The 12,720-nt window shown below is 44.1% G+C and overlaps 1 protein-coding gene across 2 annotated transcripts in view; it reads right to left on the bottom strand.

Annotated features, from left to right (window-relative positions):
* Nucleotides 1–12,720, bottom strand: part of PSMB2 (proteasome 20S subunit beta 2) — a 40,733-nt gene that overhangs the window by 16,164 nt on the left and 11,849 nt on the right. Inside the window, exons 4-6 of one of the 2 annotated variants that reach the window (XM_075604575.1) lie at nt 9,689–9,851; nt 5,588–5,637; nt 1,137–1,349 (exon numbers count right to left, since the gene is read on the bottom strand). In XM_075604575.1, the coding sequence (XP_075460690.1) occupies nt 1,248–1,349; nt 5,588–5,637; nt 9,689–9,851 (315 nt within the window). In that variant the 3' untranslated portion in view covers nt 1,137–1,247. Of the gene's footprint in view, nt 1–1,136; nt 1,350–5,587; nt 5,638–9,688; nt 9,852–12,720 lie in introns of those variants that run through there. The other variant, XM_075604577.1, reaches the window with a different exon arrangement.

Genomic DNA, 12,720 nt, shown 5'->3' with positions numbered 1-12,720 from the left:
AAAAAAAAAAGTATAATATGCATAATAAATACATATGCAGTGTGTGGGTGTGAGATGAAAGAACGCAGGAAGAAATAAAATGGAGTACTCCTAGAATTTAGCATTTTATGAATTAAGCTGCCACAGTAACCAAGCTGATGCTGCCAAAAATAAATGAAACGGCACCTATATGGGCTGGAACTAGGGGGCCGCGGACCCCCCCAGGGTTTACACAGTGTATGTTACAAAAAACTGTATGTACAGCACCCCCTCTAAAATATCTGCAGAAAAAAAAGCTTAGAACACAGAACAGATCTGACTGAATTGCATGTTATGGCAGATGTTTGGGATTCTGGAAACACGCCTGTTACTTGTGCGAGCACAATAGCTCCCTCATGCCATGAAAGTAAATATAAACCGTGCAATCCCACCTCCTGCATTGCTCAGGGCAGTCTTGGTGTGTACAGGCCTGTAGTGACCCCTCCTCCCTGGTTTAAGCTCACTCATCCCACGTTTAAATAGCAGGTCTTGTTATGCACCTGTGAATGACCAGTCTATTAAGACATTTCTCCCTCCATTAGCGAGGTTAAGAGAGCATTTGCAGGTAGTGTTAGGACCTGTAAAAAAGGGCATACCTTGGCGTGGTTACAGGCTTAAGATACTTGGGCCAAAGAATTTTACTAAATGACCCTTACTTATGTAAAGAGAGACCAAAAGTATTTAACTATAGAATTTATCATATAGGACAGGGGTGTACCAACTATTGGAGCCGAGCTCCCACTGCTTGCTTCCCCCGGTGCTTGTGCCCCCACTTACCTCGTTTTCCAGCGTCAAATGACGCCGCGGGGTCATGTGACGTCCCGTCATGACCCCAGTGTCAGTTGATGTCGCGTTGCCATAACGACGGGTCACCATGCATCTGAATCCCGGTAAGTGTTGCTCGCATCAGATTGTAAGCTCTTCGGGGCAGGGTCTCCCTTTGACTTATGTTGCCATTTACCTGTTGCGCTTATACCACCAATTGCTTGTACTTTATTTACCTTGTAATGTAATTTTGTACAGCACTTCGTACAATGTTAGCGCTGCATAAATAAAATGAGACGATGTCACGAGGACACTTTTTTTTTTTTTTTAACAACCACACAAGCCACGCTACGAAGTAGCTAATCTCACATGCCACAGGCACACAAGGATTTATTTCAACTAGTTTCAAATGCGGTAGAAATCAACGCGAACATAAAAAAGGCAGAGGAGCAGGGGTGAGGGGGTTACACTTTTGAGGCTGGGATCTTCTCCAGATCGTGGATTCCGTCCTTGTCGATGACCCGCACGGTAAATGAAGGCAGGCTCAGGATGAAACGCTTCTGCAACTGGAAGAGAGCAAAACAACAAATAAGGTGTGTGTGAACCAGGCTTTTAGTTTGCAAAGAAGGGCGAGTAGCCATGATGGTCCTTTCTTCCATGTAGAAACAAAGGAGGGAGAGGGAGGAAGGAGGTGGTATGATACCGCCTTATTGGACCAACAAGTAGTTGACAAGCTTTCGAACCTCTCAGGGTCAGTCATCGGGTGGTCTTTTAGGTTGCGGTTTCCGATATGAACAGTCTCCAAACAGCACACATTTAATGACTGTCAGTGAGATGCTGAAGTAAATTAACACTATGAAATTAGCGGACTGGCACCTTTTATTTAAGTTTATCTGTGAAATGTTTGAGAGAAATAATAATCGCTGCCATTCTGTATACACTTGTTATCCTACAATCAAATGTCTTTGTATGTGAATGTGCCTGTCAAGACTCAATTGTATTATGTGCTATATAATCTATAATCTTCTTTACTGCCCTAATCTCTCAACTGTCCTCTGCCTTTCTAGTTGGTACTTGACATGCAGGGTATGTGCATAAATGACATTTCTAAGGTGGTTGCCAATCAGTCCCAACACAAAGTCCCACTGTAAATGAGTAAGAGAAAATGTCCAGACTTCCTAAAAACACTTACTTTTTTTTTGACAGTGTATCAAACACCTAGTTTTAAAACTTACTTAAAATGGGTTCGTTGAATGAGATCCTACGTGGGACGGCAACTTTAGCACATGCACTCTGTCCTTCAACCAGAGGGGAAAGATCGCTGGCACTGGAGGGGTTAAATCAGCACTAGCAAATAGAAACCTTTCTGCCTGGTCACCTTGTGTCTGCTACTATACCTGTTCTGTAATAATCCTCTCCTATAAAGGAAATGCTCTGCTGATCTCCGTCTCTGTTCACATGTCTCCTGCCTCTGTTCCCTTTCAGCTTTAGTTCCTTCTTGGGTGCGTCCAGGATCTGAGGCGCGCTAACGCTTCTCAGAGAGCGGCTTTAGCAGGGGCTCGCGCACGCTTCCGCAAGCGTGCGGAAGCGTAGGTCTTTTTCAAAAGATAGATTTTCGCGCTCACGGGAGCGCAGGGCCGGTCACGTGAGCTGTTCGCCCAATGAGGGCGAACCAGCTCTGTGACGTCACAGGCCCCACCCACGACACGCCCCCGGACCAAGGCCAGGGAAAGCACCCGCTTTCCATCAGCCTCCGCGCGCCTCCGCACGGCTGCAGTCCTATGGACGCAGCCTTATTAGCGATGGAGGGCATCCTTGCATGTGGCTGCACAGGAAGTCACCTGATGTTCAGGTGTCAGGTAGCAAGTAGCAGTTTACATAGAAGCACACGCTCACAGAAAGTCGAGTCCCCTAATAGGGCTGAGGGGTTTTAACTTTAAAATCAAGCTGTAGATATTAGCTTGATTTATTTCCCTGTGAGAGGGGCCAGAGAGTGCAAAAATAAATATGGTTTGCCATGCTGTTAAAGCACAAATCATGGTATTTTATGGAGTCTTTTTGGGGTTTGTATTGCAGAGAAAGAATACTGGGCTACAGGTCAGACTAACAGAACAGGCAGAAACATGTATCTGCTGCTGGATTGTAGGTAATTAGTCTGGAGCCAAACGAGCCAATAAATAAGACGGATGGCGGCATACAGACAGGAGCAATGTCACAGGTTAGTGGAACACATGGTACTGAACAGGTGTCTCCTCACGCCCCAGATTCCACATTACAGATTGCAAGCACAGAGCGTTATTTCTTGTGCTTCCTGGCTGCACTTTGCCACTGGCAGGGACACAGAAAAAAAGAAATAAAACACATGCGTAACTGTGGAAAAAGTGTCCGGCCGACAATGTTCCTTTTTTCCTGTATGTTCCAGACGTTTGGGAAGACCACAACAGTCCAACCTGCACCCAATAAAAGATAAGTGGATTCTTACCTTTATCTACATTGACTGGATAGTAGCAGGCACTCCTCACGTTAGTAAAGTAATGCTGAGACTATAAATAGGGCATACCATGTTTTGCTCACTATACAGAGATATTTCTCTGAAAACGTGTGAAAATTGCAAAATCTAGGACTCATTTTTTGACATTATTAGCACTTTGATGTTTGAGACATTCAAATTAAAATTGTAAAAAAATAAATAAAAAAACATGCTAATTATTTTACAACTGAAAGTTTCAAAATGGAATTTATTAGGTATTAAGAGATGATTTGATAGTGGCTCCTAGTCACAGGGGTCACACCTAACAATATCTACCGAGATATTTGCTGCATCCCTGTTTCCTGTATTCTGATGTTTGCTCTGCACAGTGCTGTATACAGTCAGGTTTAAATAAATATGTAGGTATTGTTTCTATATACACTAGAAATATACAAACTGAGGAAAAATACAGACTAACCCTTTTGCTGCCAGAGGGGCCAGCAATGGAAGTTGCTGTCATTTCTGGCATTGGAAGTGTTAACCTCACCATCATGCTCACTGTATTCTAGTCACGTTCCCAATCCAGGGGAGGATTCTGGGTAATGGCATGCGAATATGCTCACAGTGTCACTTTTTGCTTCCTTTCCATTCGGATTATGGATATTTCCCTAGAACTGTTATGCTTGCCACAGCAAAGCGTGTTAAGAACAGAAATCCTTGCCAAACAGCTGATTCGGCACTGCGAATCAGGTAATGGTTGCAAACCAAACACACTTAGGTTATGGTGGGTTGAATAATAATTTAAAAAAAAACAAAACAAAAAAAAACGCCCTTCCAAGTCTTTCCGGTCCACAAACCCTGCCGGTTCTGCCGACCTGTGCAAATGTACCAATTGGTTTCTTTACTTTAAGATTTTTATAGAAGCTGAAAAGTAAACGTCACCTCTTAGGCCTCGGGCATGGTCAGCGCTTATGCGCTGACCCGTGCTGAGGCGCGCTGCTGCTCGGCATTGAGCCCCTGCAGCCGCAATGAGAGCGGCTTTAGCAGGGGCTCGCTTATGCTTTCGCAAGCGTGCGGAAGCGTAAGGCTGCGTCCAGGGTTGCAGCAGCCGTATGGAGGAGCGCTGAGGCTGAGGGAAAGCGGGTGCTTTCCCTGGCCTTGGTTAGCACACCGTCCGTGGGCGTATTGGGGGGGCAGGCCAGTGACGTCACGGAGCTGGTTCGCCCTCATTGGGCGAACCACTCACGTGACCGATCGGCCCTGCGCTCCCATGAGCGCGAAATCTAAAATTTGAATAAGACCAACGCTTCCGCACGCTTGCAGAAGCGTAGGCGAGCCCCTACTAAAGCCGCTCTCATTGCGGCTGCAGGGGCTCACTGGTAAGCACCAGCGCGCCTCAGCACGGGTCAGCGCCTAAGCGCTGTCCATGCCCGAAGCCTAAGACTTAGAATTTTTTTAAATTCAAGCGCTCACTTACGGGAGCGCAGGGCCGGTCACGTGAGCGGTTCGCCCAATGAGGGCGAACCAGCTCCGTGACGTCCCATGCCCCCCCTCCTCCCCCCGACACGCCCCCTGACGGCACGCGGACCAAGGCCAGGGAAAGCACCCGTTTTCCCTCAGCCCCCGCACGGCTGCAGTCCTATGGACGCAGCCTTAGAGGCACAGCTGAGCTTCACAGGCTGGGAAAAGCAAACGCGCTGGCAGAATACCAAGTCCAATATCGCACAGCTCACTCTTTGCACCGCATGTGCACATCCGCTGAGTAATGATTTGAATTGGTCACGTTAAACATATGCTGAAAGGCAATGCTGTACCCTTGCAGAGGACCATCTCCCTGCATTGATTTTAGTATACACTGTGCAGCACACGCCATACACAAATAAAGTGCTATAAGTAAGCTCCTCATACTGAAGGATCAGCTTAGAGATACATGCACTGCTTTTGGAAATGGAAACAGATTCACCCATTTTTGTGTCAGCTCTCCTTGTGACTTTAGCCAAGTTACCATCGCTGTGTAGCTCAGGTACCAATATCAAATAGTATGTTCTATGGGACAGGGACTCATTGTACGTGCCAACTTCTTTATACAGCGCTGCGCACATGGTCAGTGCCACAGAAGAGTAAATATAAAAAAAGTATTACTAATTGTGATGATTTGTGAACCTGTTATTATACACAGTTATTACATATCAAGCAGGGATATGGAAGATACATCCGTCAAACTTCCCTTAACCTTCCCCAGACTACACCTAGGATTTTATCCTCTGAGCTGCAGGGATGAGCTGAATGGGATATAACAAAAAAACGCATCCAAAATCCTTCTCAATCTCTTACCTCTGCTATACATTTCTTCAGGAGTTCTATAGCTTCCTCCCGTGTGATATCTGAAACACAAAATCATCCGCTTTTCAGTAAAGTGCAACAAAGAAACAGCTTTTATTTGATATCCGTTACACACATGCCCCCAAACTCTCAATCCTTTCTAGATTACATTGTTTGAGGAAAAGCAGCATTCTGGTTAATCCCTTCACTGCCAGACATGCTTTTAATACATTGCAGCCCCCTCTGGCACTGAACGAGTTAAGGCTCTCACTGAGGTGGTAGACCCTGTCTCTGACCTGCCACTTTCCCATGAGTGCCTAAGGCACAGATTTATAACCTGATTGCAAGCTCTTTAGGGCAGGGAATCAGTGTTAGATTCAATGTTTATATACGTTATATAAAAATGTTTTATTTACAGGTATGTATATAAATGTATATGCGTATGAATCTGTACATACACAGCTTTATTTCTGTGTATGTGCGTATAAAAAGTGTGGGTGTGTATATATACATACGTCCACACATGTATGTAATTGTAAGTGTATGTGTCTCAAAGTGCACGTGTACGTGTGTGTGTGTGTCTCAAAGTGCATATGGATGTGTTTATATGAATGTGTTTATGTGGATATGCATGTAAAGCGGTGTTCATGCGGCTCTTTTTAGATGAATACAATTCACTCTAATAGACTGTACAATTTCTGAATGAATGTTTAAACAAGATCAATAAACCCGCTCCTCCTCCTTCCTATATTTGCCTGGGAAAGAAACGTGTTCCATATGTACCCGATCCTCCTTATAACGAGGCTACTAATCGGTTCGTTACGCTGGGGAGGGAAGCGTGACGGAATTTCAGCCTCCTAAACCCGGGAGGGGGATGTGAGGAGGTGAGCTTAGCCTTCTGGGGAAGTTTATTAGAGGGGTTACAGAATGAGCTCCATCTGCCTGGGGCCATGACGGCTGCCGTTAGGGGTGGAGGAGTTGGTTTTAACCTCAGCCCCTATGCTGAGTAATATTGGTTTTAAACCCTTTGTCACCGAGTTTTATAGATGCGGTACACTGTAGGAAAAAAGCTGCCATCGGAGATTCATGCCTGTAACATTACAGTGGTAGAAGGATCTGTGAAGCAATATATTTAAGGCCAGTTCAGCACTAAAGGGATAAAGGGTACATCACCTGTCCAGCATTCGCTTTCCACAGACCCTGAAAATGTACCAGCCGCAATACAAAGCGATGCTGAATAGAAATGCAAACTGGTTTTCTTCTAGAAAACGCAAACACATTAAACAGGGACACCAAAAAGAGTTAAAAGCAGCCTTCTCCCACATCCAATATTCCCCAACCTGCTCCACACACCAGCTCTCCTGTTTAGGACTACTGCGAGTTACAGCAGTGTTTCCCCAATGTGGGGGCCAGCAGACTTACAAGGGAGACTCAGAGTCACAGGAGGGACACAGACACTGTGCGATACAGAAAGTGGCAAAGAATAGGGAGGACACAAAGTGATAATTAGTAGCAAAGAGAGGGGGTAGGTAGCGCAATACCTTTTATTGAACCAACAAGTAGTGGCTATGTTGCAAGCTGTCGAACCTCTGGGTCACCCGATGAAGGACCCTGAGAGGTTCGACAGCTTGTAACATATCAACTACTTGTTGGTCCAATAAGGAGGTATCATACCATCTCCTCCCTCTCCCCCCTTTGTTACTTGATGGAAGAAAGGACCAACACGGCTGCCCACCCTTCTTTGCTAAGTGATTAGAAAGAATGCCAGGTTTTTTTTGCAGTAGCAGCAGCTAGATCCCAATTGATATATTCCACTGTGACATCCTTATTCTATTACCTGTGATTTCCTGCAAACCATGGTCATCTTCCCTTGTGCACAAAATACAGAAGGGGGTTACCAGAGTCCAAACAATTGATAATTCTTTTTGGGGGGGAGGCGGCCATTTAAAAAGATTGGAAACGGTTGGGTTAGAGGAGCCCGGTGCGGATTAAGGATATTTTAAGAAAATAAGCTCTAAGAGGCTGGGAGAGTAAAGGTGCTGAGCATCATTTTACAGAGCCGGCTGTCTATTTTCAGGGGGTCTAGACTGAATGCAATGAGCGATTCTACCTGTGACGAATAATGCTTCCCTGTCCGCTTTACAGCTCCTATCTGCATGGTGTTTCCTCTGACCCGCGATCCCCCCTATATGCTCAGCATACTGTCCTCCTAGCATGGGGTTCCCAGCACAGCTTATTGCCTGATGCAATAAGAGGCTCATCTTTCCTTCTCATGCTCTCCTAGCACACAGGAAATATCCACTTTTTTTAGACAGGTATAAATAGCTGCTGTTTTTCCTCTTCACAGAAAATGATGATTTTTAATTGAAAAAAATTATATACTTTTATTTTAAAAGCACTGTTATTTGTTCCTTAAAAATGTTTTAGAGGGACAGCTCCTTTAAATTCACAAACCTTTCCAAATTACAATTACAGGGAAGTTTATATTTGAATGCAGCCTTGTTCTCCAAGCGCAGTTTCTTTATTTGGAAAGGTTATTATAATATTATTTTCCGCGGCGCTGTAGATAAAATTTGAGGTAGCGAGCCCCTGCCCAGAAGAGCGAACACTCAAAATGTTGGTGCCTAGGGCAGAGGGATACAGTCACTTGCCCAAGGTCACTAGCTGAGTTGACATCTCCGTTCAATCTGGACTCACCTACTTCAAAGGCCGTGTTACCACCAAGCTACGGCTTTAGCTTTACTTATTTCCTTTTTTTGGCTTCCTGTGATTTTAAACACATATCGCTGACAGCCATTGTATGTTATCCATGAGACCCGTAATTCTGGGCTTGGTACCCCGTCAATAGAAAGTGGCAATCAAAAAACTGATTTTTAGAAAGTGGTAGCAGCAGGTCCAAATGATACCCCAAAAAGAAGAGATTGACTGGAGCAGAACATACGGCTAGATTAAAGACACCGGCACTGTGTTGAGGAGATATGCTCTGGCAGTGAAAGAATTAACTCGACAAGACATACTGATTGATTGACTAAGCTACTGGGAAGGGACCTGGGGAGGGGTGAGACTGAGGTCCCACCAGGGGGTAGTCTGCTCTGTGTGCCCCTGCAAGGTGTGGTGTTATCACACTAACATCTCAGCGTGCTGGGATAACATGTTTGCAGGGCTCCGTTGCACAGCAAGCGCCTCGAACTGACACACGAGTTTGAAGAAGGCTGACACTGCTCTGCACCCCTCCGCGCCCAGACTACCACCAGCTCCAAAAAGTCTCTTCCACGAGGATCTTGGATACAATCATCCTGCCGGACCCTTCCAGGACCTCCGGTTAACCCCTTTGGAACATGGCGTTGAAGTGGTTAAGACCAGGTTTCCCAACCCAAGCGGTTCCGAGAGATGGGAGGCATATAAGAAAGTGGCAGACACAAGGGAGGGCACATAGTAACGAGGGGTACACAGCAAGTCAGAGGCAGAAGGCAGTGTCCCTGTATAGCCACCCCATTAATAGATGTGGATTTTCTCGGGACCCAAAACCTTAAGACCTTTATCATGTTGCTTTGTCCACTGACCACAGAATAGGGATCCCATAAGCTCAACAATTAGTTTTTTCGGGGGGGGGGGGGAGGGGGAGGTTTGCGTGGGGGAATGTTTTAAAAGTTTGGGAACCACCGAGTTAAAAGTGCAATTGTTTGACGCTTCTTCATCCTGCTCACAAATCAAATTAAACAAAAATAGTCTATAGCTTGGTCCCTCATCTTACTGAGATTTTGTTTTTATATCTCTGTTTAATGTAATCGCTTTGTGCTGCACTGACCCTGGCTCCTGCTTGTATTTTAATAATGTTAACAGCTGAGAAACAAACCTGTACCCTAATCTAGATGGTAAATTGGTACAGGATCTGCATTGCCCCTCCAATCTAATATCATCTTGTAATTATATAGTGCCAACATATGGGGGAGGACAATGTGGTATTAAGGGCAAACATAAAACACAAACAATGAACAACAGTGTGAAACAAGGTCTCTGCTCCAAGAAGCTGACAATCTACACAAAGTTGGACATCCCCTTTAAACCCTTTGCTGCCAGAGGCTAAGGTGTGCAGTCATTCCCCATCCTTACCTGGTTTATAGTAGCGATCCAGGATGCTGAGTGTGAGGAAGGCTCCATAGCCGTGTGCTGCAAAAGGGGGTTTTGCCAAAGCCGACAGGTGGTCCATGTAATAAAGGGAAGGGCCGTCATTCTCATCATATCCCGCCAGCAGCATGTTGACATGGTAAGGGGTCTGCAGACACAAAATATTCATAACCTCATATCATCTCTTCTCTGCTACTACCGGCATTGTGAGCAGCATGCAAATTAACCCCTCCACTGCCTACCAATCAATTACAGTACATTCCAGCAGCCAGCCTCATATCCAAGTGCACTATGGGAATGGTGTGTGTATACGTACATACGTTTATCAGAAAGCAATATTTCCAAGACATAATGCATATTTAGCTCAAAATAATATTCCTGGCCAAATAATACAAACAGATTAAAAGAATTTGTTCTGATGACAGGACAGGCGATTTCTCCAGCAATAAAGGAAAGGGCTCTGTACAGTGATGCCAGTGACATGGAGGATCTCATTGTAGATGACTGAGCATCTATTTAACCCTTTCACTGCCAGATGCATAATGTGTTGCTGACCTGTTAGGCAGCAAAAGGGTTAACAAAAGATTGGTGATGTAACCTATCAGGCCAAAAAAAAAAAACAAAAAAAACATGTGTGTGTATGTGTATATATATATATATGCTATATTGTGGAGGTTTCTTGTCGCCTTTTTCACCCACCATAACTTAAAATGTGTCTTGAAAATTGCAAAGCCAGTACAACCAACCTCACACTGATGAGACCCATCAAGGGTCGAAACAGTCTGTCTGTGAGTGGTTTCTCTGGCTCTGCATATAATCCCATGCTGTGCTTAAAAGCTGTGTGAACAGCGAGCATTAGCTTATAAGGGTTCCATGTAAAAATGGTTTTCAGGCAAAAGGTGACACGGTGTGCTCATTTGCATGCCATTTCCCAGAATCCCTTGCTGCAGTGGAAGCAATGTATGCTAGGTGATAACAGTGAAAGGTCTGCAACCCTGCCTGTCTAAGACATGTGAATGTGCTCACAAGTGACCTTGTTATTTAATATATGCTCTACGGTGGAGGTTTCTTGTCGCCTTTTTCACCCACCATAACTTAAAATGTATATGTATGTGTATGTATGTGTGTATATCTCTTAAATCCCCAATCCAATCAAAAAAACCACACACACACACACACACACACACACACACACACACACACACACACACACACACACACACACACACACACACACACACACACGCACACGCCCTAAACTATTGCAAGTGTCTCTTCGCTAATTATTACCCTGATGTGATATTAATTAATTCACACGATTTCAGGAAGGTAGCTGTAAATTCCGACACTCATGCTCAGTATGACACGCTCCTCCCCCTGTGGCTCACATCCATCTATATATTCCCAATAGCCTTAATATTCCTCAAAGAGATGACACTTATACAGCCTTCCACTAATGCCCGGGGAGGTGCAGTCTCACCTGCACAATCCAGCAGCACTTTAACTGCAACATATACAAAAGTTGGAGTCATGCAGCTCAGTAAAAAAAGCAACCTCTTCTTAAACCCCTTCAGGGGGATTAAGCAGCAGCAGCAGCCCTAAACACAGCTGCTGTTCACTCTCAGAAGTCAAAAAGTTTGTCAGCCTATTTCATTTCTATGATTTTCAGAATAGGTGAACAAAAAAATTAAGTAAAAACACACTGACTAAATTACAGAAAAAAAATAAAAAGAACAGTTTCATTGATTTGTACATAGTCACTTAAATTTATTTTTTTTGACTTGTACAGTGTGTGTGTGTGTTTGTATTTGTATAAGGATATCCATGTACATGGCGCTTCACAGCAGTAATACACATGACACAATGGGAATAAGTGCTAGACGTAAAAGTAACATTAGGAAAAGGAGTCACTGCCTCTAAGAGCTTACAATCTAATTGGAGACAGTGGGAAAGTGTTATAGTGAGTGCAGATGCATAATACTAATCAAAGAACAGGTACTTTGGAGCGACTTAAATGCTTCTTTAAAGAGGTGTGTTTCCAGATAGGCCTTAAAGGTGAGGGTGCTTGCTGGTGGAGATATACATTGCAAAACCCTAAAATAATAAAAATCAGGGATCTTCAGAACGCCTCTGCGGTTAGGAGGTCCTCTCCTCCATCTTTGAAGCCCATTAAGAACACTGGAATTGCAGTAAAAGTTGAAATGTGCACAAGAGCTGTGGTGGACTGTGCTCGGCTGTGCTCGGCACTGTCCCTGTGCAGAATCTGCAGGGATAACGCCTGCGCCCTCTGACCGAAGAGCATACCCTCTAAAGGCATCATGCGGGATAAGCTGATCAGGTCCCCATAGGAAAATTACATTGTTGTTTTACTTTATAGCTTATGAAAGATTTAACATTGTGTTTTTAATCATAGAAAAAATAACATTTCCCAACGCGGTCGCACTGACACCTACTGTGAATAGTCGTAAATGTAAAACTTATGAGAAGTTAACCCCTTTGCTGCCAGAAATGCATTGAAACCACCGAGTTCCTAACCCCTGTGAGTATTGTTTGAGGTGGTACCCAACTTTATAGGAACTTTCATGCACTTACCTATTGAAAAACACTAGTGGAGTCTGAGCAATAGGACCATGTGAAGGGTCCTTAATAGGATCACAACTCAAGGACCATCATTTCAACCTTTTGCAATGTATTGTGACAACCCCAGCCTACCTATACCATGTGCCAAAAATAAACAACTTTCTATATCATATATTATTTCTTACATTACAAAATAAATTCAATTATATTTTATTTATGAATAATGAAATATTAAAAATTAAATGTAGTAAACACAAATTTAAATAGATGCTATTTTTATATTTATTTTTTATTGTAGAAGCACAGGTTGAAAACCCCTAATCTAATTAAATAACAATAAAACGGACTTGGCTCAAGGAGCTGGCATTTGGTCTCAATCAGGTCCTCCCACTACAAAGGTAGTGCTACCAGCAGCTGTTCTGGATGCTTTCTGCACC

The sequence above is a fragment of the Ascaphus truei genome, chromosome 6 (assembly GCF_040206685.1).
Source record: "Ascaphus truei isolate aAscTru1 chromosome 6, aAscTru1.hap1, whole genome shotgun sequence".
Taxonomy (NCBI): domain Eukaryota; kingdom Metazoa; phylum Chordata; class Amphibia; order Anura; family Ascaphidae; genus Ascaphus; species Ascaphus truei.
Note: the sequence above shows the minus strand (reverse complement) of the source record. Positions and strands in the feature narration are given on the sequence as shown.